Source organism: Acomys minous (assembly GCF_964271855.1).
Source record: "Acomys minous genome assembly, chromosome: 10".
Lineage (NCBI taxonomy): Eukaryota > Metazoa > Chordata > Mammalia > Rodentia > Muridae > Acomys > Acomys minous.
The window spans coordinates 49,160,761-49,186,731 of NC_140491.1; the positions used below are offsets into that span (position 1 = coordinate 49,160,761).

The window sequence follows — 25,971 nt, forward strand, 5'->3', positions numbered from 1 at the left end:
AGTCTGGTAATTGAAACAAGGCAGTGTGTCCTGAGGGCCTCATGATCTACAAGGTAGACGTTACTAAGCAAGGTCACACCAGAGTTGTTTGTTTGTTTTGTTGTTGTTTGTTTTTGAGACAGGGTTTCTCTGTGTAGTCTTGCCTGTCCTGGACTCACTTTGTAGACCAAGCTGGCCTGGCACTCACAGCGATCCGCCTGCCTCTGACTCCCAAGGGCTGGGATTTAAGGCTCCTGGCCACCACACCGCCCCCTCACCCCCACCTCACACCAGAGTTTTAAGCCATCACCCCACCCCCGCCACTGGCCGGCTGCCTCCTCCACTTCTCTCTCTAGTTGTAGCCACACTTTGCACCCACCATCAGAACTTAGCTGGGGCTACATTGCTGGTAGGTGGAGGTAAACTTTTACTCTCTCCATGGAGCCTTCTAGGGTCTCTTCATCCAAGGCAAATGGTGTGCTATCTAAGTCTGATTTCTCTTCTTGGCCATCTGCCTTGCTCTTGTATGTCGGGGAGCAAGGGGGTGGTGTCTGAACACTGCTGGCGTCCAGAACAATCCTAACAGATTGGCATAACAGTAGGAAGAAAGAGCGGCCCTGGCTCTGTGACCAGGTGCCACCGTGGAAATAAGATCAAAGTGGCAGGGCACTGGAGCAGGAGCAGGCTGTTGAACTCTCTTGTGAGAGGCAGAAGCAGTAGCTGGGGGTGGGGCCAGCCTGGCAGCATAGGCTAGACCAGAGGCTGCTAGGCTGCAGCTGCCAGAGTCCACTACAAGTCAGACTTGTCACTAGTGAGGAACCCACAGGCCCTTGGACCAGAGCTGGGAAAGAGATAAGCCACAGTAGGGCTGCTGCGAGCCCTGGCTCCCACTGTGGTTTCCTCTCTGTCTAGCCTATGGCTAAGATCAGGCCAGGCAGCCAGCAAAGGACGACTGGGCATGGCCAGCTAGGAAGTGGCCACAAGCAGTCAAGCCTGGGAATCATGTACAGTAACTCCCTTTAGCCTCCTGCTGACTTATAGGCCAATAATCCCCTCACCCCCCCACCCCCCATCCCCACCCCCCACCCCCCATCCCCACCCCCCACCCCCCATCCCCACCCCCCACCCCCCAGTTAGTGAAGGAGCAACAACACAGTGAGGCAAAGCGTTAGTTGTGGAACACAGGCACTCAGACCCAAGCCTCCTGATTTCCAGAGAGGAAGCAGTGTGTGCCAGCTGAGATGTGAGGGCCTTGGGAGTGGCTCCCAGAGAGCAGGGGGGTTAGATGCAGAGAACTGGGTCGTAGGCGGGGGAGGCTGTTCTTCCGTTCCCCTCAGCCAGATGCCATGTTCTTTACCATGTCTGTTCTTTAGGTAGAGGGAAAAAGCTGTCCACGCTATTTGTCTAGTTTGTTTGTATTCCTGGCTCCCCTCAAACTCAAGAAGCAACTAAGGGGTGATCTTGAACTTCTGATTCTCCAGCGTCTTACCTCCCCAGTGCTGGGATTACAAGTATGTGCAGGAATGTGCCACCATAACCATGGTGGATCCAACTCAAGGTTGTGCGTGCTGGGTAAGCCCTCTACCACCAGTTGAGTTACATTGGCAACCCTGGGTGTCAACTCTGGATGACCCCCCAAGCTGGGCTGGTAGGAGTGATAGCAGAGTCAATATCACAGTTCTTAACGGGTAGAAAGATGCTTCTGAGTGGGCACCAGGAGAGCTGTCAACGTTTGGGGGTAAGGAAAGCAGTGAAGGAGCAGCCCTGTCTAGCTCTGTGGAGTTGCACCTTAGAAGAGCTCATTAGGCAGCGCTTTCCAGCCTCCACTTGGTTAAGATGAGGATCCCAGGTCCAAGAAGCTCAGGTGTTTGAGGAGGCATCCTGGCTCGCATCCAGGGCCTCTGCGCGTCTCGCCCCGCCCCTCGGGCTCCTTTAAGAGGCGGGTCTTGGCCGCCAGCCCCAGGGCCTCGGCCAAAGACTGGGACTTTACTCCAGCAGCTGCGGCGGCAAACGGGTCCGAGTTCCATCAGCTGCCGCAGGCGCCGCGCCCCGAGGCTGAGACACGATGAGCGGTAGAGTCGGTGACCTGAGCCCCAAACAGGAGGAGGCACTGGCCAAGGTGAGCCTGCTCCTGGCCCGGCTGTGGCCCTCGCCCTCGGCTGCAAGCGGCTACTAAGGGACGGTCCCTGCGGGCGGGCGAGCGCTCGCCCCCGCTTGGCTAGTGCCCAGCGGAGCGCTTCTTGCTCAGTGTGAGGACCTCGGGAAGTTTGGTCGTCGCGGTCTCCAGCACCAAGCAGCCCCGGAGGTGCCCCCTGGGAAGCAGTGGTTGCTTGGAAGTCCTCGGAGGCAGCTAGGGCACAAAGACAACATTCATCCTTGGGGCTGGCTGGCAGGGACTGACAGCAGGGCCGTGGGACAGGGGCAGGGCCCCAGGTTTCCTCCCATTTCCGGGAGGTTTTCCTCTTGCGGGTACATTGGCATATGGAAGGGTCCTGGACAGCTCCTTGGCAAAATTCCCAGAGCCCTTGTGAGGTACCAAGTCACTGTGCGACCTTGGGCCAAGCCCTGTCCTGTGTGCTCTTTGATGAGTTAAGGAGGTTAACTTGGCACCTAGGCAGAGGGAGAGCTATCTACTTTAGTCAAGTTCAGGGGCTGGACCTCAGTTGCACGGGACCAAAATTGATGGGGTCCAGCCCCAAAGTTCAGAGGCTCCACGGCTGTTTAGTTCTTATTCTAGAGCGTGGCAGCAAATGTGGCCGCTGTGCGTGGCTTTTGTTCTATGCCAAGTTTACTGATGACCTGCCGGGCAAGTCTGTCGAACATAGGTTTGGTGGTGATCAAGTCAGGGGCTAAGTTAGGGTCTTGGTAAAGAGTGGCCTCCTGCTTGCTGTTTAGATGACCACTGTCCTAATGCTGGGAGCTGTTTTAGGGGGATGGGAGGGTCTGACTAGACTTATCTGACCTAAGGCAAAGGGCAGAGGTGCCCAGTCCTCATTGGTCCCCTCTGGGGGTGTCCTACAGGTCAGTAACCAGATAAGCGTCACTTCTGGGACAGGAGGCTTGGGGAGGGCAGCAGGGGGCCTGCTCACAACTGGGTAGTGAGAGACTGGGGTTAGGTATGGCTGTCCCTCGGGGTTGCTGTCCAGCTTACTTGGGGGCTCCCTTAGTATAACTTTTCCCTTTTGTGGCCACCTGCTGGAGCTGTCCCCTCCATTTGGGCTCCCTCTGCCTCCCTCAGCTGCTTTTATAGACTTTCCAGTTCAGCTCAGTTACCACTTTTGAATGAAATCATCTGAGATTAGCCTCTTCTTTCCATGTGCGCACCCCTACCCCCATTCCATTACCAAGTCGGCAGGAGGGCTGCTGAGGAAAGAGCCCAGGATCTGACTCAGATCTGTGTCCCAGCTGTTGGATGCCTTGCTGAGCCTTTGTGTGTCCGTCTCTTCACCTGGGAAATGGGGACAGCGGTACCTCTAAGGGGCTGTGGCTGAGCTGTAAGCCTCGCTGCTGCCGAGCTCAGTGCTGTACACCCGACAGGCGCTCTGCTCGTTTATAGACAGGGTTCATTGTGGTGTGCCCAGGGTGCCTGGCTGGGAACATACCTACTTGACCACTGGATCAGTGTGCAGACATGGTCCTATGTGAGGCAGGGAAGGGTCCTCTTCCCTTTCCGTGCCCTCATCTCCTACCCGGCACCCCTAACAACACAGCCCACAGCCTCGCTCTGGCCAGCAGTATGTAAAAGGAGGGGTGCTCTAGGCAGAGTGAGTCCGGGGACCTCCCACTCATCCAGCTGTCTCTCCCTGTAGTTTCGAGAAAATGTCCAGGATGTGCTGCCCACCCTGCCCAACCCGGATGACTACTTTCTCCTTCGATGGCTCCGAGGTGAGGGAAGAGGGCCTGGGGCAGGGGTGTGGTCTGGACAATAGCACGGTGTCCTCTGGAGACCCCTTCCAAGCTGAGACAAAAAGGTGGCTGGCAACCCCCGCCCCCGTCAAGCCCTTCCACAGGATACAGACATGGAAGATCAGAGAGGTGAAGGGACTCGCTGGCTGAGCTGCAGGCAGAAACCTCTGGGCCTGGACTGTCAGCATCCTTTTCATCGACTCTATAAGCCCACTCTGCAGACAGGTGAAGGGAAGCCCCGGCGCAGAAAGGCTCTTCTATGTGAGAAGTTGAAGGCAGAGCTGAGATTAGAACCAGACGGGTCCTGGTCCTGTCAGCTTGAGTGAAGGGCCCTGTGCAAGGGGACTGAGGAGGCTACCCCTCCCCCCTCCCCAGGCCAGGGTCCTGAGTTCTAATCTTGCCTCTGACACCTGGGCCAAAGTCACAGATCTCTAGGCTCCTCCTGTGAGAAGTGGATTAGACAGGGTGCCTAGCCCTTTCGCAAGATGTGGCATGCCGAGGACTGCTGGTGGATGATGGGAACAGGTTGCCGCTACTGTCAGGACCAGACGCAGCCCACTCTTGGCACTTTCTTGTCTTCTTCCCGTTCAAGGCCTATACCACCCTCCCAGGCTCTTCTGACACACTATACCTTTTCTTTATAGAAACTTTATGGTGCTCTTTTTTTTTTTTAACTTTATTTGTATTTGAGTGCTTTATCTCCCAAAGAGGGCATCAGATCACATTATGGATGGTTGTGAGCCACCATGTGGTTGCTGGGAATTGAACTCAGGGCCTCTGGAAGAGCAGACGGCGCTCTTATCCACTGAGCCATCTCTCCAGCCCAGAAACTTTATTATCAGACGTAAAAACGAGAAAATTCTACTGAGTTTGGCTAGCAGAGCTCCAGGTGTTACATAGAATTCTGTCACAGATGTGAGGAGCCTGGTGGCACATTCACACATTCCCCGGGCCCAGGAAGACTTGCAATAGATAAAAAGATGCAATTGTTGTTTCCAGAAATTTAATAAAGCTGGTATATTCTGGAAGGTGGAAGCAACACCTCAGTACAGGTGTACCCAGGAGGGCCATGTGGGGCTTATGGGCCTTTGGAAGTGTCACCGGCCCACCCTTACCCCCACCCCACCCCCATATGATATGGCCCCTTTGCCAGTGCACCTAGAGAGTGTGGGGGTGGCAGTGAAGTCAGTCAGTGCTGGAGGAAATTTTGGCCTAACGTTTGCTGAAAGGCTACAGCTCCAAGCAGGTAGGTGGAGAGACTGGGAAGGTAGTAGCTTCTTAAAGGGCCAGCTGCAGTATGATCCAACCAGCTGTGGAGCTGCTCCTAGGAGGGAGAGCATGAAAGGGAGCCACGGAGCAGCTCTGCAGCTCGGGCCAGTGTGAGGTATGGCAGCTGGTCTCCCAGACACTAACCATTTGCTGTCAGGGTCCTAGGACGGGATAAACCGTTTCTATAAGGCCCGATGATTTAGCCAGGGCCCACATCTGGCACCAGCAGCAGCCTCATAGGATGGCCTGAAGGCACAGAGACAAAGGGAAACGCAACCACAGTGAGGCCTAGGGCTACGTGTTCCCAGCCAGCATCTTTCCAGTAAAGAGGCAGCTCCTTTCCAGACAGCTGCTTGCTCCTGAAGCCGATTGCTTCATAATTGTTTTCTGAGCTGCTGAGGATAGAACCCAGGGTCTGGTGCATGCCAGGCAAGAATTTTCCCACTGAGTTATACTCCTGGTTCCAAACTCTGCTTCTCAGAGTGGAGGAAGTGTAACCTCTGTAGTTCATTTGTGCCTCCTGTTTTTCTGGGCAGGAGCTCAGGCCTACTCAGACCCAATTACAAATTTGAATTGGGATTTTTGTTGCCTTAAAAAAAAAAGGGGTGGGGGCTGGAGAGATGGCTCAGTGGTTAAGAGCGCCGCCTGCTCTTCCAGAGGTCCTGAGTTCAATTCCCAGCAACCACATGATGACTCAAAACCATCTATAATGTGATCTGATGCCTCTTCTGCAGATAAAGCACTCATATAAAATAAATGAATAAATAAATAAAATATTTTTTTAAAAAAGCCGGGCTTGGTGGTACACACATGGCTTTAATCCTAGCACTCAGGAAGCAGAGGCAGGCGGATCTTTGTGGGTTTGAGGCCAGCCTGGTCTACAAAGAGAGTCCAGGACAGCCAAGGCCACACAGAGAAACCCTGTCTCCAGCGGGGAGGGGAGAAACAGTCTTTTTATTCCCTCATCCCTTAGATTCTAAAGGAGATGTTTGCAGGAGAATGTGCTATGAACTTGGGGTTCAGTTTTCTGCTGGCCCTCTCCTCAGGCACACAAGTGGCCACTGCCTTTCTGACTGGAAGTGAGATCTGGGTACCCCAGCAAGGAAGGTCAGCAATCAGGACAGAACAGAGGTAAACAGGAACAGAGAGAGAGAGAGACAGAGACAGAGACAGAGACAGAGACAGAGACAGAGACAGAGACAGAGACAGAGACAGAGACAGAGGCAGAGAGAGAAGAGCAAAGCTGAGTGAGTGTGCAGCTTACAGGGCCAGGGTACGAGCAAACCAGAGCCCAGTGCAGCTGCTCTTGGGCCAGGCTTTCCGCTGCTTCTGAGCAGGGTGGCATGAGCCTACAAAGACCTGACTCATCAGACAAGGCGAGAAAGACCCTGAATTTTGGACCTTGGAACCTAAGTGTCAACTGGAGAGGTTCTCCCAAGATAAGGGCGCTTACGGTTGGTGCACTGCTACCTGTTCTCTTGGAAGAGAAGGACTTTCCTCTCTAGAGGGTAACCTCTCTGTGAGAAAGTCATCTCCACAAAAGGGCAGGCAGTTCTGGCTTCACAAGCAGCATGGCCCTGGCATATGCAGTCTCTTGCCCAAGGTAAAACACACAAGGTGGACCAAGCTGAGATGCAGACTCACATTGAATTCCTCTGAAAGTCACCCAGGGCTGTTGGTGGCACAGGAAGGGTGGCCATGAAGAAATGCCTAAGCCCAGCTGGCCAGAGGAGCCGCTCAGCTCTGCCAGAGAGGAGCTGGCGTGCATGGTGGCGGTGGCCTGGCCAACCCTTTCTCTTCAAAAAGTATTTTTGTGGAGTTATGTTCCTTTACATGGGTTCTGGGGAGCACTCCCAAATTGTCAGGTTGCTGGGCTTGTACAGTGCACTCCTCCATCCACTGAACCATCTTACTGCCCCCCCCCCCTGCCGCTTTTCTTTTTCCATAAGATAGTGTTTCAATACATAGTCCAGAATGAGACTGAACTTCCTGTGCAGTCCTGGCTGACTCCACACTCGAGACCCTGTGGTCTCAGCCTACCAAGGCACCACACCCAGTCTGGTCAGACCTTTAGACGTGCCATCCTGACTCAGAGGATTGTGGTTCCTGAATGCAGAGTCAGGGAGTATGCGCCCCTGCTCCCAGGCTTTGCTGACAGCCCAAAGGGCAGCCCGTAGGGCTGGGTTCCAGGCTATCAGCAGCAGATCTAGATGTCAGTTAAATCCATGGAGGATGCACGGCAGGAGGGAGCGTTCACAGAACAGAGGCCGAATGCTCAAGAGTTTCAGTTAAGTCTTCCCATGATGGAATGCGGGAGACCCTGGCATGGAAATGTGAGAAGGCTGCCTTGAAGTCCTGGCTCTCTCCAACACAGGCTTAGCCAGAGCACAGGTGTGATGGATTTGGGGTGTCGGTTGACTCTAAGCTCTGCTTGAACTAAAGGCATGACTGTTGCTAAGAGGGATTTTAGGGGTTCTTGGAGAAAAGGCACCCAACACCTGGGCTTACCTTGTGAAGCTCACCTGAGAGGGGCCCCAACCATGCAACAACATCCAAGGGAGGCGATTAGGATGGGCGTGGAGCTCAGTGTGAGAAAGAAGGCTCCACGGACGGGCCACCCACTGGGACAGAAGGCCCTGGAAGGCAGCACAGAATTCATGTTTGGGGGGGGGGGCTGTTTCATGATGGCAGAAACGACACTGTCTTTGGGGGTGTCTCTGGAGTAGACTGCAGCACACAACCAACTGGTGCAGATGGCAGTTCTGGTAATCTGGAAGTGGCCTCAGGGGATAGTGAAATCTTGGGTTCAGACTTGGGTAGGATAATTTGTTTGGGTCCCAGTGAACTGAGAACTCCAGAACCCGCTGTGTTCCCATAAGGAGCGTGTGGGTCCTTTACAGAAATGTCAGGGTTGCCTGGCATTGTGACTCTTCTCCTCTCCAGGATGTTCAGCCAGCTGTGCCCCAGACTCTGGGGCAGCTGTGTTTAACCTTTGAACTGTGGGTCAATTTCTCAGGGCTCAATGTTATACTGTGAAGGAGATAAATTTTGTCTTTTTGGGGGATGGCCAATTGATAAAGAGATCCAGGGTTCACTTTCTCTGAGATAAGACCCTTTACCTGGCTATGTGCCAGAGTACTCTGACCCCATGGTTGCAATGCTGCCCACTCCCACCTGTCTTGACTTTGGCCTGTCCATTCCACAGACTCAGGACTGTGGTGTTTTACAAGTCCTCAGTGAAGACTCTGGGAGCCACACCTGACAGTTGACGGGGGAAGCCCACAAGGGGACTCGGCCCCAGCCTGGGAACGGGTCCCTAGAGGTGCAGTGCAGTCTGATGCCCACCCTGACCATGCTTTTGTTACAGCCCGAAGCTTTGACCTGCAGAAGTCAGAGGCCATGCTCCGGAAGGTGAGTTCCTCCCCTCAGACTCACGTCTCGCCTGGACTTCTCCTGCCTAGCCATCCCCTGCACCATCACAGGTCTTGGTTTGTGGGACATAGCTGTTAGCCGACAAGTGTTGCTTTATCCCTGAGGGACAAACTGCGTTTTCTTCCTTGGAAACATCAGGTTTTCCTACTTCTGGACCAGCCAAGAATGATATTCTGAAGAAAACGGGGCCTCATTTTCTATTCCTGTCCAGTTCCTTCTAGGGGGTCACCTACGGTCTGGTGGTCAGCTCGTGGTGACCTGTTCTTTCCTACTCAAGACCCCATCCCACCACACACCTATCTTTCCACCCTGTGCTTTCTGAATCCTTGTGTGTTTCTAGCATGTGGAATTCCGGAAGCAAAAGGACATTGACAACATCATCAGCTGGCAGCCACCAGAGGTGAGGACAAATTATTCCACTCCATCCCTGTGTAAGGATGCTTATTAGACTCACAGTCTGTACGCTGGTCTATTCTGCCAAAGGAGTCGCTATAGTTCCAAAATAGGTATCTCTTGGCACCTGGGGAGGGGTGTGGAGCGAGGGGCTCATGAAGCCAGGGAAGGCATGGATGTCTTGGGCTTGCTCACCAGCTGCTTTTACTATGTCTTTGGCCAGGTGATCCAACAGTATCTGGCAGGTGGCAGGTGTGGCTACGACCTAGATGGCTGCCCTGTGTGGTACGACATCATCGGGCCGCTGGACGCCAAGGGTCTGCTGTTTTCCGCCTCCAAGCAGGACCTGCTCAGGACTAAGACGAGAGACTGTGAGCTGCTTCTGCAGGAGTGTGTCCATCAGACCACGAAGGTGGGTGGCCTGTCAGCCAGCAAGGGGTAGTGGAGGAGAAGCAGGGGTGCCAAACACGCAGTAGGCAAGGGCTCTACCCCGCCGTTAGACTGGACCTCCATCTGGTCGCACTGTCATTCTGCTAAGTGAAAACTTAAAATAACCATCTGTTACTGCTGTGATGAGCCCACAGCTATAGGAATGGTATATAGGGAAGACCTGATAATAAAAAGCAGTCCTTATGCCGGGCGTGATGATGCACGCCTTTAATCCCAGCACTCGGGAGGCAGAGACAGGCAGATCACTGTGAGTTTGAGGCCAGTCTGGTCTACAAAGTGAGTCCAGGACAGCCAAGGCTAACACAAAGAGACCCTGTCTCGAGAAAAACAAAAACAAAAAACAAAACACAAAACCAAAAAGCAGTCCTTTATACTGAAGACGTTTGGCTTAATACAAACATCACTAGGGCAAGGGCGGGAGCTCAGCTGTGCAGCACTCACTGCACACCCAGGGCTTTCACCCAAGCACAGCAAAGAACAATGCACTACAGTGAGCTGGGTGGTACACACCTGCAATGCCACGACTCACAAGCCTGAGGCAGGGGGCTCTTGAGTGTGAAGCTAGCCTGGGCTATACAACAAGACCCTAAATACAAACAAAAGAAAACCTAAAACTACAATTACTACAGCTGGAGATGTCGCTCAGTGACAGAAAGCACGCCTAGCACAGGCGAGGGCCTGGGTTTAATTCTCAGCACAATAAAAACCCAGAAGGATAAAGAAAAGCACCTTACCACATTGTCAGGGAACTGCTCTCATTTCTGTGAAATCCTGTTTTGGGCTAACCTACCCCTGGGCAGGGGTTGGGGGGGTACTCCTGGTGTAGACAAACCCAGAATCCCTGCTCCTCCAAGTATATTTTCAAGAGATCAGACTAAGAAAAAGATTAAGGGCTGGAGAGACGGTTCAGCAGGTGAACGGACTCGCCAGCTAGCCTGAGGACTTAAGACAGTGGTGGAGGAGAGCCAACTGTCCCAAGTGTCTTCTGAGCTGCACACTCGCACTGTGGCATGTACACTCGTAAACACGTACACACCAACACCCCAAGTCTCAGCATAGACACACACACACCAACAGATACGTACACTCAGACATGCATACATAAACGTAACTTTAAAAAAGAAAAGAAAAGAGGCTCTGAGGACCAAGCTGGAGCTGGCCTAGTTGCAGGCATGTTAAAGTATGGGCACCTCTCAACACTGTTACTTGTAGATGCTCAGAGAGCGCACTTAGCACAGAACCCCTAAGAGGCTGGGGACACAAAGGGGGTTCAACCTGATGCTTCCTTAGGGCTTACATAGGATGGAGCATCTATGCCTGAGGGAGGGGTGGTTTAGGCCCAGGCCCCACATGGGTGCTGCCCAGAAAACACACAGTAGTTGACAGGAAAACAGAGGCCATCAGGAAAACCCACGGGACAGAGGGGACCTCCCATGTGATCTTGACCCACCCAGTCGTTTGTCAGATGAAAACAGTTTGTCTAGATGATAATGGTGTCTGGAAAAAAAAAAAAAAAAACCCTGGGGGCCAGGCCCCTGTGAGCCGCTGGCTCCTGGTATGGTCGCCCTTGGCCCTGAGTTTGGCGAGTCCTCCAGGGGGCGGAGCGGTAAGACCTCTTCCTCTGTCTCTCTGCTCCCTGCAGCTAGGGAAGAAGATAGAGACCATCACCATGATTTATGACTGCGAGGGCCTCGGTCTTAGGCACCTCTGGAAACCTGCAGTGGAGGCCTATGGAGAGGTAAGAGGTGGGAGGGGCCAGGGCAGGAGGGGCCAGGGCAGGAGGAGACGGGGCAGGAGGGGCCGCTCAGCTAGGCTGCCTCCGGGGATGGAGGGCACTATGGCCTGGAGGCCTGCGCTACTGAAAGGAAACCGATTCTGCATCCACAGTTTCTCTCCATGTTTGAAGAAAACTATCCGGAAACGCTCAAGCGTCTGTTTGTTGTTAAAGGTAAGCTGGGGGCGGGGTGGGGGCGTGTCTCTGGTTATGAAGCAGAAGGGGACACGGGGCTGGAGCCATCTCTTGGGGCAGACTGAGTGAACAGTGAGCCAAAGGGGGGGGGGCCCAAGGACCTGCTCAGAAGCCTGGCCTTGACCTTAACCTTGACCTGTACAGATGCTTTACAGTTCCCAGGGCATTTGAGCCACCTGGCCCAGTAGCCCTCAGTTTGTGACACCATAGGAGGCGCCTCAGTTGGCCACAACCCTGTACGGACTGGGAGCTAGACCTCAGACATGCCCGGCTGAGCCTCAGGCTTAGCCGCCCCACGTACAGGGCAGAGGTGGGTGGGAGCTGATGCTGTTGGCAGCTGAGTGACCCTTGCGCTGGCTCACTCTGCTTCACGTGCTTGTCACACTTCCAGCCCCCAAGCTGTTTCCTGTGGCCTACAACCTCATCAAGCCCTTCCTGAGTGAGGACACTCGTAGGAAGATTGTGGTCCTGGGAGGTAAGTGGCCCAAACCCTGCAGATTGGTATGCAGCTTTAGAGGTCTGGCCGCAGTCTCCAGGGCAGAAGCCTGTCTTCTGCATTGGGAGCAGCTGGGACACAGGGGCAAGTGGAGACAGATCTGGGCCACCTTGTGTTTTCGTAAGGACAGTTTTTCTCACATACTCTAGAAGCAAGCACTGGGCTCCCTATGCAGAGCCGAAGATGAATGGCATTCCAGTGCTTATCCTAAGGGGCTTACAACATCACAGGGGAGAGGCGCCTGCAGAGAAAAGGCTCTGGAATGAACCAGAAGGCACTAGAAAGAGTGTCAAGGGGGTGCCATGGAGATCACTTTGGGGCAGGTAGGAGTGGATCCACTCCCACAAATGGCTTTTCTATGCCAGCTCCAGGGAAGGTAGCAGGCTGCCAAGATGGTTAAGATAGAGTCCGTTGGCTCGTGCTCAGGGGAGGGAGATACGAACATGCGTATCAGGATGATGGGATGTGTGGACGGAAGGGGACGCACACCTCGCAGCAACACACGTCCCACTAGAGCTGAGGTGAGAGCCGTGGCTCCTCAAGCTACACGCAGCAACATGAGCAAGCTGGCCCCATGGGACAAAGCAAAAAGAGGGGCACTGAGTCAAGACCTCCCTTGTCATGGACTCTGAGGCTGGAGAGGGAGCCAGGAGCCAAGGCACACAGAAACCAGGGCACCATGTTGAGAGGCTGGGGCATGACTCTTCAGGCCACTGGGAACCAGAAGAGTGCTTAGCAGGGAGTGCCACGGTCAGATTTTCAACTGGCTCATACCAGTTTACATGCTGTGCTGATGGTGTAAACTGAGGCAGTGGCTGCAGGGAAAAGGAGGAAAGGCTGGACTTACAAGCTGCCCAGGAAGCAAAAGAGCAGAATTCAACTGGCTGCACAGAGGCTAAAACCAGAGTGGACAGCTAGTGGGGAGTGGGTAGAATGCCAGGACGCAAGGGAATGTGTGACACACACCCCCCCGTCCCCAAACCAGCCAGGAGGACACACAGGAAACAGGCCTACTGGTGACAGGGAGTGGACTGATGGACTATGAAGGTGGCCTGGGACAGGCTCTGGAGTTGAATTGGCGGTATAATAACTCTGAGGCGAAGGCGTGTGCCGGGCTGCCTTTATTTATTTATTTTTGTTTGTTTGTTTGTTTTTCGAGACAGGGGCTCTCTGTGTAGCCTTGGCTGTCCTGGACTCACTTTGTAGACCAGGCTGGCCTCGAACTCACAGTGATCCACCTGCCTCTGCCTCCCGAGTGCTGGGACTAAAGGCGTGCGCCACCACGCCTGGCTTCCGGGCTGCCTTTAAATAACACTGCAAGCGGCAGTTTGGGATTGCTTCTTGACCTTTGGGCTAAGATCAAGTGGGAGTGGCAACTTCACACTGGGGAAGTGGCGAATGTCTGTAACCCCAGCACTTTGGAGGTTGCAGATCTCCATTCTAAGTTCAAGGATGACCCAGGTTACATAGTGAGACCCTGTCTGAAAACAATAATGTGGGCTAGGCTGGTTCCACGGGTAAACATGCTTGTTATACAAGGTTAATGACCCAGGTCCCACAGTGGAAGGCAAGAAACAACTCTCAAAAGCTGTCCTTTCATTTCCACACATGCACCACCCCCAACAAACACATGTGCCGTACACACATATAACAGCAATGAAAGGACAAAAATGCATTTGTGATATCCCAGGACTAGGGAGGCAGAAGAAGGTTTAAACTACAGAGTGAATTCCAGGCTTGCCTGGGTTACACAGTGAGACCCTGTTTCAGACAAAAGGACACCAGGACTTCTGCAGTCAAGTCCCAGTTTTGGCTATGGCCGTCGCTGCCTGGAGCTGAGAAGGGCCCTCCTGGTTTTTTTCCCAGCTCTCCAGCTCAGCTGGGAGAGAGAGAGAAAAAAAAAAAATCAGAGCAATAGGTTTTTATGGTTCCTAGTTTTTCTGCTGCTACCACCCACCCAGCGCGTGAGGCGGTTTGGCTCCTGGCAGCAGAGCTATGTAGGAGGTTCGGTCTGTTCTCCTGCCCACACTTAAAATTTTTTTAACCAAATGTGCCTTGGGCAGATTGGGAAGAAACAAGATCTCCAACAGAGGAGGGATAAAAGTTACTCCTGGTTGGTCACTGGAGTGTAACAGCGCCAATGAAATCACCCCTGATTTCAGATACCTGAGGGTTGGCAGGCAGACACAGGATGGTCAGGGGTCCAGACGTCTCTATCTGTCTCAGAGGAGGTTAGGCTAGTCCCTGCCCTGGAGCTGCCTGCCAGAGTCAGCTGATGGTCTGAATAGTTGGAGTGGTTTTTGCTATTAAAGGATTGTGCTAGGCTGGCACTTCTTGGAGAAATGGTTCTCAGCAGTGGACACTTGAGAGTTAATTGCTCCGATCAGGAGAGGATTTGATTAGAAAAACAAAAACAAAACAAAACAAAAAAACAACCAACTTGAAGTGGGCTGGGGTAAAGGCGACTAAGCCCATTTAAGGGGTCACTCTACAGCGAGGTGCTCACTCATTAAGTCATGACTCAGCCCAACGAGGTGTGGGAGAAGCCGGGAGATCAGTGTAAGTGGGTCAGAGCCCGTGGATTCGGGACTCCCGGGCCTGCCACATGCTCCTCTGCATGGAATGCTCTCCCTGCTTCTGTCCCATTTGGCTTCTATTTCAATGTTTGTATCCTTTCCTGGGAGTGATAGTGTACTAGTTTACAAGGCCCTCTACCATAGCCTCGGCTTCATTTCCCTGCCTCCACAGTCCTACACAGCAGGCAGCTCAGGAGTGGGTCCCTAAGGTGGCTGATGATGACAGCAGCCAGGGTTTCTGAACCCTTGACCAAGCAGGGTCGTTTTCCCAGCATGCATCGCATGCTTAGGAAGTATCCCCTTTCCCCTGAGACGGTCTCATCATGGAGCCAAGGCTGGTTCTCCTGCCTATGGCCCCTTGAGTGCCCAAGTGTACACCAGGCCCAGCTTATACTGCTCCCTTTTAGGGCAGGGCCAGCCTTTTCTGCCTCTTTGGGGCTGACGACCAGGTATGAAGTTCTGCCTTGTGACACCGTTCTGTCCTTCCCTCTCCTGCTAGCAAACTGGAAGGAGGTTTTACTCAAACACATCAGCGCTGACCAGTTGCCCGTGGAGTACGGAGGGACTATGACTGACCCTGATGGAGACCCCAAGTGTAAATCCAAGGTATGGGTCAGCCAGAGGTCAACGGGGAGGCTCTCAGATCAGGTGTGCACCCGGCTCACCCTGTGCTCTGCTTCCAGATCAACTACGGGGGTGACATCCCCAAGCAGTATTACGTGCGCGACCAGGTGAAACAGCAGTATGAACACAGTGTGCAGATCTCCCGGGGCTCCTCCCACCAAGTCGAGTATGAGATCCTTTTCCCTGGCTGTGTCCTCAGGTAGGACTGGGTGCTACCAGGGACCTGAGCTCTTGTCAGTGCCAGTGGGTGGGCTGGGATGGAAGAAACCCAGTTGCCATGGACACGCACATAGGTGGATGTCCTCTGCAGGTGGCAGTTTATGTCGGAGGGATCAGACGTGGGTTTTGGGATTTTCCTGAAGACCAAGATGGGGGAACGGCAGCGGGCAGGGGAAATGACAGAGGTGCTGCCCAACCAGAGATACAATGCCCACATGGTCCCTGAGGATGGGACCCTCACCTGCAGTGAGCCAGGCATCTGTAAGTATCGGGGTCTTAGCAATGCTTGAAACCCATAACCTGTTTATGAGGCACCTCTTCCTCGGTGGACTGGTCACCTCACAGGGATAGAATAGGAAGGGACACTCTGTGACGTCACCTCTCCCGGCACAGATGAGGAGCACTAGATTTGGAAAGATGCGGTGGCTTGCTTAAGGGGGCCTACATAGCTAACAGCAGGGCGGGACTCTCCCCTCATTCACTGTAACAGGCGAGCACAGGGGTTCAGAGCATCTGCTTTTGAAAGCACAGCATGGCGGAGCAGCCCTGCAATCCCGGCACATCGGAGGCTGGGGCAGGGTTGCAAGTTGAGGCCAGGCTGAGGTAACACAGGCTTTTCCCAAGGCTAACTAGGCCCGAGACAGAAGCCAGACATTTAGAAGCTGCAGAGGCAGGACTGACTGGGTGGGTGTAGGGATCTCACAGGGCAGAGCAGGCCATCTTTGAATGCTCTGAGCGCCGCTCATCTCCAGGTCGACCAAAGGGGAAGTGCAGGACATGAGAAGGCAGCTCATACGGGACAAAACAAGATGAGAAAACCGAGGCATAGGCGAGAGATAGCTTCTCCCCCATCAAGTAACTAGTGTGGATGCTGAGGATACTAGAGGCTTCTAGTCACAAACTATCTGAGAAACAGTGAGGACACTCACCCTCAATGTGACAAGTCTCAGATCAAGGTCATGGAGGAGCAACACAGTTGCTTCTGGTTTTTCTCACCATAAAGTGAGGGGGGTGGGCTATAGCAGATTCCTCCTGGGGTCCATGCACTTCCCGGAGACGTGGTTCTGAATCTAAGACAGGGCGTTTCTTATAGTGTCTACGGCCCCCGTTACCATTCTGAAGAGAAACTCACAGATAATGTAACGCACCTGCACGTGGAGTTTAAAAACCACTATGTTCCATCTGTAAAGCAAGAGAAACGGAAGGGAGTCAATGTGACTGTAATAGCTACTCCGCGGCACCAGGACTCAACCCAGGGCTCCTTGCATGCTGGCCACGTGCTCTGGCCTAAGCTTCAGCCCCCGACCTAGAACTTACACATTTTTCACTGCACTCATGGGAGGGCAAGATGACACTTCCTGTCCTGCTTCCCTCAAGGACAGCACCATTTCCTCTGGGTCACTGGCCCTGATAACCTTAAGATGCTCAAAGGGACCAGTTATCCACATTTTGAGAAGCCCTAGACCAGAGGGCCTCCAGGGTCTCCACGGGGCTGTGGGCCCAGGCTTAGTGTCCCAGTGAGCTATGCTGACTCTGGAGCAGTAGTGACCCCACTGCGCCTGTGCCTCCTATAAGGCCCTTCCTGTGTTTCCTGCAAACATCTTGATGCTGGTCTGAGGAGATCAAAGTGCGACGGACTTTGCTAGCCAAGGCTGGCATCGGGGCTGAGAAGGGGGCGTGTGGGATCTGCAGGACCTCCGGGAGAGAGGGAAGACAGATGACTGACACTGCATGCCAGGGAGGAGGAGTGGGCGCTGTGCTGACTGCCACCCTCATGCAGTTTATCCAGGGGGACCAGAGAAGAGAAAGGCACTGAGAAAATGAGGGAGCAGCACAGAGGGCCAAGCCTCGTGCTTTTGTTCTCATGCCTAGCTGTCTTGAAGGAGCATTTGAGTGAAATGGAACAAGCCTGCAAAGAGGCAGGGTGAGAGTGAAAGCAAGCCTGTTCAGCTGCCAAGCATTAGAAGCCGGAGCTGCCAACTGTGTCCTTGCTCTTCCCGGCGCAAACCACAGCTAAGCGCCTTCTCACCTGCCAGCCTACCAAACACGGCCCATCCCTTTAGAGATGCATTTCCATAACAAGCCCAGCAAGTACTTACACAGGTGCTTTCACAAGCATTATGGGAAAGTCTGACAGTGTAAAACTCACCACAGGTGTGTACCACCACACCCAGCTACACTCTTTCTTTTTATGGCAGAACAGTGTTCCGGTATATGACAAATGGCTCGGGCAACTCTCCCTTGATGAAGGGCCCATCTTTTATCATGGGCAGCCACGAAGTGAGCACCCTTGCCCCATTACTCTTCCCAGAGGGTAAAGCACCCGCGTCGTCAAGTTTGCTGAGAAAAGAACGGGCTGGGCCTCCCAGGTTCCAAGTCAGGCAGTTCCACGGGTAGAAATGCACAGCAGCGGGAAACCCCAGACCCTCCATGGCTCACTGTGAGACATAAAACCCTGTGAGCTGATGCCAAGGAGGACAGAGGCTGAATTCAGACTTGTGAGGGAGCATGTGATCACACACCCATGTGCCCACACAGACAGTGTCATCATGACCACGGTGGCTGTTAACACTACTCTACCTGGTCTAGAGAAGCCAGGATTTTCCTTCCAAGCTGTTGGCTATTACTCCACTTTCCCCTCCATCTCCCACCACACCATCTTGCTCAGTCAGTAAAACCTGGTCCCATTCACCCGTGCCTTGCCTCTGGGTGGGAACCACCTGAATATCTGATTTTCTGCTCCCTCAGATGTCCTGCGGTTTGACAACACCTACAGCTTCATCCATGCCAAGAAAGTCAGTTTCACCGTGGAGGTCCTGCTCCCGGACAAAACGGCGGAAGAGAAGATGACTCAGCAGGGGTTACTCACCCCCAAATAACAGTGCCCCCTGCAGCAGGCCTGGCCCCCTTGGTGTCTTCCTGTTTCTTTCTAGTAGTCATTTTCCTACAACCTAGTAGCCAGAAGAAACTGAGCCGGAGGGAAGACTTCAGGCCGCACAGGAGATTTCCCGTGCAGAATCGGGGGAGGACAAATACAGCTGGAGTGGGTCCAGCCTACCAAGGGGTCTCCAGACACTGGATGTCATGATGCCTATTTTGTAGACCCTGCCACCATCACCTGCCCAGTGACAGCTGAGATAGGGAGGGGAGGGGTACCCAGGCTGGCAGCAGGGAAGAAATTAGAGAGAAGTGGAGAGATTGGGGTGTTACACTCAGGGAAGCCAGCGGCTGGGGAGAGACTTGCTCCTTAACAATCGTGGAGCAAACTTCCATGATTGTAATGACGGTTGCAAGGCAGCAAACTGCGAGACACACGAGGACTAAATGAAGCTCTTTGAAACTTTTTGTCATAAGGCTTGAGTACCCTCCGACCCCTGTAAACCGCCCCCCTTCCCCGCAAGTCTCAGGAGTGGCTCAAGTCAGCACTAGAAGGCAAACAGGGGTCCTCTCTCTCTCCCCCCTTAAGAACCTCACCAACTCCTGGGCCCCACTGGCTGCCTGTTTAGTTATTGATGGTTGCCAGTGACCCAGCGCCACTGTTCTCCAGTGGAAAAAAAAGACACCCTCCCAAAAGCACAAGGTAATTAACTTCAGGTAATTATCACAGATAAGAAAGGGCTGTAGGTGGGTCCTACCCGTCTCATTAAGCAACCCTACACAGCGATGACAAGTGGGACTGAAACAGCACTTCCCAGTCTAGTCTCCCATAGTGCCTGAGAACCGGTCTCCTGACTGACCCGAGCAAGGGCGTGGCAGACCCTTCTCTGTGGAGGTGTGTAACGGCCGCAGTGGCTTCCTCTTGCCTGGGGTACACAGGTAACCAAAGAGGGAGGTTGCCCGGGAAGGTAGCCATAGGCTAGGCAAGCATCTGAGCTAGGGGCGGCCACAGGCGACCGCGCAATAGCATCTTGACTCTACACAATTTGCTAGCAAACGCCAGGTTACGGGTTGCCCAGAATTCCGGAAAGCGGCCCTAGGCCCTTGCGGGGACCCCTTTCCCCTCGGGATGAGGCCCTGGACCAGGCTGCGGAGGGAGCTCTGGGCAGGTGCAGGGCTAGCGATCAGAGAGCGCCGAGACTACCCAGGATCTAGTCACATATCTCAGGAGGATATCCTGACCTCGGTTTACAATGCTGTTAGGTTCATTAACCAATGAATAAATCAATTTTCAAAGCAAAGGGAGTAGAATTCATTGGCCTTCGCCGGCTTCCTAGCGACACTAGAGCCGAACTTCGACTTCTCAGGGGCCAAGTAGCGTACTCGAGCTAAAATGACGTACGCGCAAAGGCGGTCTGTCGCTCTCGCGTGAACTTTCCGCCATCTTTGCTCATGGCATTGCGATGCTCCCGACAGCCTTCACGGTGAGGGCGGAGGCCCCGCCCCATTCGGTGTTGGGAGGTTCGTCCGCCGGCACCCGCGCGGCGGCAAGCGCGTCTAGCGTCTGCAACGGGCACTAAAAGGGAGGGAGGCAGGGGATTAGCGTCACGTGGTTCTAGGGACCGTCTCCTAATTCCGCTCCAGCACTAGCGGAGTTTCAGGGCCCGCATGCAGATCTACCTTCACCCGTGGCGGGCCCTGAACCCAGTGACCCATAAGATCCTAAGCTGAAAACGGTGGGTGGCCTGCGTAGGGATTCGGGATCCACCCTTTGGATCTCTGGTCACTGATTAGAAAAGAAAAGAAATGAAAGCTAAAAGCTGTGCAGAAACCCTGGGGTTTCTTTTTTGTTTGTTTTGTTCTTTTTTTTTTTTTAAACTATGTACTCCAGCCAGGCCTGGAACTCCCGTGTAGACAGGCTGGTCTCAACGCACATAATGCTGTCTGGTTTTGCCTCCTAAATTCTGGGATTAAAAGCATGAGCCACCATGCCTGACTTTTGAAAAAAAAAATTAAGACAATTTTTATTTACATTCTGTAATGTAATGTAGAGGGCAGACGTGCCAGACACTCTGGAGGTGGAGTTACAGGTGGCTGCGACCACCTATTGTAGGTGCTGGGAATGGAACTCGGGTCCTCTGGAAGAGGTGTAAGAGCTCTTAAGCACTGAGCCATCATCTCTCCAGCCCCATCCATTGGTGGCGAACATCTATTAAGCGCCCCAAGGATTTGTCTGCAGCGGCCATAGCATTGCCTCTCTGATATCCCAGAGTGGAGAGGGAAAGGTTCGTCTTTAATAACGAACTCCCCCAACTTCCTTCTTTTTATTTTGCTCATTTCCCTTCTTCGCTTAACAGCTATGTGAGTCAGGAGATTGACCTTTTTTGTCTCTATTTCACTACGGTAAAATTGGACCCGACGCTAGCGCAAGAGCTTAAGGAAGCAAACTTGAATGGCCGGGGTACAGCGTGACTGTAATAACTAATTAGTCCCTTGTGACTGCCCAAGGTAGTGAATGCTGGCATGCCTCCCATTTACACACGAACCAAAGCTCGGAAACAAACAAACAAACAAACAAACACATTTTGCTAGAAGTCGTACACCTAAGAAGATACCATCCTCCGACCGGAACCCTGACCTCTTTACCTCCAAAAGCTAATCAAGCCTGGGAGAATTTTGCAATAACTGCTTAGAGAAAACACGACCATCCGTCTGCAAAATCCAAGCCTGGGAGAGGGGCTTGGGCGTACAAGGCAATTTTCAGACACTCCCTGCATTGGCGATAACCCGACCTTCAGCCTCGGACTTCTGGCGGGTCCTTGCCTGGCCTTAGCTGAGTGTCGGGGGAGACGGTGGTGGCAGTGACGCTGTAACTTGCAGTGATTCGCACCGTGCAGGGGAAATCATGTCGGAGCAGCAGCGGCAGAGCGCCGAGCGCGACCTCTACCGGGACACGTGGGTGCGCTACCTGGGTGAGCTTGGGAGTGACTGACGCAGCGACCCCACCACTTTGGGAAAACAGTGGTCGTGGGATGTAGATCTGGAGTCTGAAGGGAGGGGCTTAGTTCTTATTAGGCTTGGGCTGGAGATCGAGCTCAGGAGAAGGCTAAGGACTTGTCCAAGGTCACACAACACTCTGGGGTTAGCTCTGGTCGTGGGGGCTCTGTTGGAGGCATAAGCCCAGTGCGTTGCCCTCTGCCATGGCTGTAGCACTAGCCGTGGGATCAGAGGATCAGAGCTTCTAGCGCAGCCGTTCTCTGGCTCTTCCTAAGCCTCAGTTTCCTCTTCTGCAAAAAGGGCTGAACACTCTTGCCGGGTGCTGATTGTAAGAGCGGGCTGAGAGATAAGACCTTGAAAGGCCTGGCGCTTGATACCTGTCAATTGGGCTCACGCTCAGTCTTTCGCGGGCTCTCCGTCGACTCACTGGTGCGGGTCCCCAGAACCATGCCTGGGGACTTCGATCAATGAGCCATGAATTTCATTGTTGGTGTCAGTCCCACGGCCTAGAACCCAAAAGGTAAAGTCACTTGGCTTGAGAGGTCCCTGTCTCACCGCAGTTTAGCCGGTTAGCATTTAGAAGCTGCTCTCTGTGTAGCGCCCCCTTGTGGAACAGCCCCCACGGGCCAGAGAATTAAATACCTTTTCCCTCCAGGCTATGCCAATGAGGTGGGGGAGGCTTTCCGATCCCTGGTGCCTACGGCTGTGGTGTGGTTGAGCTATGGTGTGTCCAGCTCCTATGTGCTGGCGGATGCCATAGACAAAGGCAAGAAGGCAGACGAGGTGAGTGTTAATTAACCCTTCCAACCCCATCCTGGTGTGGCTCAGTGTGCAGCCTTGCATGGGGGACAGCCCTGTCCCCTTTAGCACCTCGAAGTGCAGTCCATAAGGGAATTCTGTCTGTAGGATCGTTCACCGGCTCAACTCACATGGGATGGAGGTGGCAGTACCTCTCCGGGGTGTAGGCGGGTCACCCCCAACCCTGAGTGTACTATAGCCCCCCTCCCAATTTCCTTCTGCCCTGCTACTTCCTCTTGCTCCTTCCTCCTTCCTGGCCCACCCACCTGCTTCTGGCTATAGGTTTCCGGCCTCTGCCCCAGCTGGGTTAAATGTCTCTATATCTACCAGGTGCCAAGCCCCGAAGCAGGCCGCAGCACCAGAGTGACCCTGGCTGTGATAGACACCTTTGTATGGCAGTCTCTGGCCTCTGTAGCCATCCCAGGCTTTACCATCAACCGTCTGTGTGCTGCCTCTCTGTATGCCCTGGGTAATATGACCCGCTGGCCCCTGACTGTCCGAAAATGGACCACTACCACGCTTGGGCTGCTGGCCATCCCGGTCATCGTCCACCCCATCGACAGGTAAGGTGCCTTCCTGGCCTCAGGGACCAGCCGTTCTGCAGGTGGAGTTAGGCCGTGAGAGCTGTGGGCGCAACTGCAGGGCGGACACAGAGAGGGTATCTGAGCTCTTGTCATACGATTTGGCAGAGGAGGAAGTCCGAGGGCCCGGAGGTACGGGACAAAGGACAAGTAAGTTCCCAGAAGGAAAGAGTCCTGTTGTGAAATGGCCGGAGGCGGCCAGGAACAGGTGGGGTAGTGGGCTTGAGGGAGGTGAGAGTGGTGCGGGTCGAACTCAGTCTGTTAGCTAAGTAAAGAATAAAAGCCTTGGGAGAGAAGCTGGGAGGACGTGGTGCGCCGCTTTAATCCCAGCACTCGGGAGGCAGAGGCAGGTCGATCTCTGAGTTCGAGGCCAGCCTGGTCTACAGAGTGAGTTCAGGACAGGCAGGGCTATACAGAGAAACCACGTCTCAAAAAACAAAAACACAACAAACCCTCGGGAGAGTGTTTTCAAGCGTGTCTGGCCCAGGCATCCGAGTGATGCTGTCACGACCTCGTCCCTTCCTCCAGCTTTTCTCCCCGGTCCACTCAACTCTCCTTGCTGGCTCCATTCACTCCCCTGCCACCTCCTCTAGCGACTACAGTGCCCTGTCCCTCCTGACGTCTTGAGCCCCATCAAACCTTCTTCATAATGATAGCAAAAATCCCAAGCCAGATTCCCATTGGTTCATTCAAACAAGGTGCCCATGTCTGAGCCGTTGTCCTTCTGATTGGCCAACCCTGTGTCATGGGCTTGCTCTTAGAACTAGGGGTAGGACCAGGCTGGAGAGATGGCTCAGTGGATAAAAGCACTGGCTGCTCTCCCAGAGGTCCTGAGTTCAATTCCCAGCACTTGAGTTCAATTCCCAGGTGGTGGCGGCTCACAACCATCTATAATGGGGTCTGATGCCTTCCTTTTGCATGCAGGTACATATGCAAATATACATTTAAAAAAATACAGATTTCCCCCCCCCCCATGATAGGGTTTCTCTGTGTAGTGGTGGCTATCCTGAAACTTACTCTGGAGACTGTTCGAGGCTGGCCTCACACTCAAAGATCTGCCTGCCTCTGCCTATTGAGTGCTGGGATTAAAGGCATGAGCCACCACTACCCAACTATGGAAATAAATTAAAAATTTAATTAAAAAATTAAAATTAAAAAATAAAATATATATGTATGAACTAGAGGTAGGTATCTATCAAAGCAGACCAACAAAGAGTATGAGGAGGGGTTCCACGCATGTGTGTAGGAGCATAGCTTACCTTGAGCCTCACAGTGAGTCCTTTACCCACTGTGCCTCAGTTTCCCCAACTGTAGAAAGAAAAGGAAAGTGGCTGTTGTTCTTGGGTGATTAGTTTGACTTCCTAAGTAGCCCAGCTGGGAGGAGAAGGATGAATGGTTCTCCTTGTTGTTGGGACCCTGGATCTAGGAGTCTTTCCCCCTAGTCCCGCGTGTCCCCTGCATGCCCTCCCTTAGCTGCCTGCTCACCGGGTCTTCTCTCCCTGTAGGTCAGTAGACTTCCTCCTGGACTCCAGCCTGCGCAAGCTCTACCCGGCGGTGGGGAAGCCCAGCTCCTCTTGACCCTGTCCTGTGCCTTGCCCATGCGTGGCCCACTCATATCAGAGAACGTGGATGCATGGCTGTTTTGGGGGTCCACGGCACTGACATCTGAGTGGGTTCAAACTGATGGGAGCTTAGAGACAAAGGCCTACAGTGCGTCCCAGAGGCGGGACCCAACCCTGTCTGCCTCAGTGGCCGTGGTTGTACCGAGTGGGAATGGACGCTAGCTGGGCCCATCTTTTTGAACTCTTTTTTTTTTTTTAAAGTATTTATTTTAGGTGTATAAGTGTCTTACCTGCATGTATGATGTATGATGTATGTTCACCACCCTTGGAGGTTAAAAGAGGTCGTTAGACTCCCCCTCCCCAACCCCACCTCAGAACTGGAGTCAGGAATAGTTGTGAGCCACCATGTGGGCCCTGAGAACTGACCCTGGTTCCTCTGTAAGTGCAGCCAGCTCAGCGCCTCTCTGCCTCTGGACTTATCTTGTGATGGAGAAGACATATCCTCCCACACAGCACAGGGATAGTAAGGCCCAGAGAGGGCAAGGAACACTCACTAAGATCACAAGACAGTGAGGACCAGGCCTCCAGCTGCTCTGAGTCACTTCGTGGCTGACTGCCTTAGGGGGAAGACATGTGGGTACAGCATTTGGGACACTCAGGACAGAGCCTCTGGCCAGCCCCTTCCTGTCATGGGAGCTGCTGGGACCTGGCTGGGAGGCAGGACAATCACAAACTAAGTGCTAGCCCAATAAACCCTTCAAAAATGGCATCTACTTTTCTTCATGTGACCACTCTGGTGCGGCTTCCTCTGGGACAGGTAAACTGAGGGAGAAGTGGGCTGGTTTCCTGGCTCTGCAGGAAGTGGGGGGAGGTAGGGGGGCAGGGGGTGCCTCAAGCCTGTTTAAGAAGAGTATCAGACCCAAGGAAAAGAAAAAAAAGAGTCCGAAATGGAGGTTTAGGCGGGGGACACGGGGAGGGTGTTTGGTGTGGTGGGTGGGGTGGTATTGTCTACGTGATGGGGGGGGCTTCAAGAGCTGAGGTGGGGGTGGGTGGGTCACAGCTTATGCGGAGTGGTTGGAAAGTCTGGGGGAAGACATAGAGGAAGAGGAACCCTTGTCCTCAGCTGGTGAAATGTAAACTAGTGCGGCCATTATGGAAGTCAGTATGGAGGCTCCACAAAAAATTAAAAATAGAGTGACTGTATTGACCCAGCCACAGCACTCCTGGGCGTCAACCCAAAGAACTGTTTATACTCACACAGAGACACTTGCACACCCATGTTCACTGCCGCTCTGTTTACCACAGCTAGGGAATGGAACCAGCCCACCAACATGAACGGATAATAAAAATGTGGCCTTTCATTTGGCTATAAAAATGTAAAGGAAGTGGGTGGACGAACAGCGCATGTCTGAGTCTTAAAACCATGCTGTGAGGCCTCTGCTAGGTGACTTGCCTTCTCTGATCCTTAGAATTTAGATCTGGAAAAGAGAGAGAGTCATGCCATGTACCCTCCTCCTGGTCTAGTGGGAGGGCCAGAGCCGTATGTTGCTGGTCAGTGTTTAACCCCTGGCTTCTCTAGGATAGGAAGACTTGTTCATCTCTATGGTGAAAATGCCCCCATCATGTCATCTTTTTTTTTTTTTTTTTTTTTTTTTTTTTTTGGTTTTTTTGAGACAGGGTTTCTCTGTGTAGCCTTGGCTGTCCTGGACTCACTTTGTAGACCAGGCTGGCCTCGAACTCACAGCGATCCGCCTGCCTCTGCCTCCCGAGTGCTGGGATTAAAGGCGTGCGCCACCACGCCCAGCTCCATCATGTCATCTTTAAAGCCACCCAAGGGAAGCCT

At 53.3% G+C, this 25,971-nt stretch overlaps 2 protein-coding genes and 1 long non-coding RNA gene across 3 annotated transcripts; 2 read left to right on the forward strand and 1 right to left on the reverse strand.

Moving 5' to 3' along the window:
• The first annotated feature begins 1,928 nt into the window (after positions 1–1,928).
• Positions 1,929–18,211, forward strand: SEC14L2 (SEC14 like lipid binding 2). Its single transcript, XM_084799838.1, has 12 exons — positions 1,929–2,098; positions 3,789–3,864; positions 8,522–8,565; positions 8,927–8,986; positions 9,203–9,391; positions 11,072–11,167; positions 11,317–11,377; positions 11,790–11,873; positions 14,970–15,076; positions 15,154–15,293; positions 15,405–15,574; positions 18,062–18,211. Exons 1-12 carry the CDS (start codon positions 2,045–2,047, stop codon positions 18,190–18,192), a joined length of 1,212 nt encoding a protein of 403 aa, XP_084655964.1. The 5' UTR covers positions 1,929–2,044; the 3' UTR covers positions 18,193–18,211.
• Positions 18,212–19,478: 1,267 nt separating this feature from the next.
• LOC311607793 lies at positions 19,479–20,926 on the reverse strand. Its single transcript, XR_014782745.1, has 2 exons — positions 20,837–20,926; positions 19,479–19,766 (listed from the first exon to the last, which is right to left on the reverse strand). It is a non-coding gene; the product is annotated as an uncharacterized lncRNA (long non-coding RNA).
• A 21-nt stretch (positions 20,927–20,947) lies between these two features.
• Positions 20,948–24,283, forward strand: MTFP1 (mitochondrial fission process 1). The gene is made up of 4 exons (XM_084799839.1): positions 20,948–21,162; positions 21,843–21,970; positions 22,316–22,548; positions 24,072–24,283. Exons 1-4 carry the CDS (start codon positions 21,096–21,098, stop codon positions 24,142–24,144), a joined length of 501 nt encoding a protein of 166 aa, XP_084655965.1. The 5' UTR covers positions 20,948–21,095; the 3' UTR covers positions 24,145–24,283.
• Positions 24,284–25,971: the final 1,688 nt, after the last annotated feature.

Excerpts from the sequence above, each read along its gene's own strand:
- SEC14L2 (XM_084799838.1), top strand. The coding sequence starts at position 2,045 with ATGAGCGGTAGAGTCGGTGACCTGAGCCCCAAACAGGAGGAGGCACTG. Across the intron at positions 3,865-8,521 it reads TCTCCTTCGATGGCTCCGAG|CCCGAAGCTTTGACCTGCAG; the intron begins GTGAGGGAAGAG and ends CTTTTGTTACAG. Across the intron at positions 15,575-18,061 it reads CTGCAGTGAGCCAGGCATCT|ATGTCCTGCGGTTTGACAAC; the intron begins GTAAGTATCGGG and ends CTGCTCCCTCAG.
- MTFP1 (XM_084799839.1), top strand. The coding sequence starts at position 21,096 with ATGTCGGAGCAGCAGCGGCAGAGCGCCGAGCGCGACCTCTACCGGGAC. Across the intron at positions 21,163-21,842 it reads CACGTGGGTGCGCTACCTGG|GCTATGCCAATGAGGTGGGG; the intron begins GTGAGCTTGGGA and ends TTTTCCCTCCAG. Across the intron at positions 22,549-24,071 it reads ATCGTCCACCCCATCGACAG|GTCAGTAGACTTCCTCCTGG; the intron begins GTAAGGTGCCTT and ends CTCTCCCTGTAG.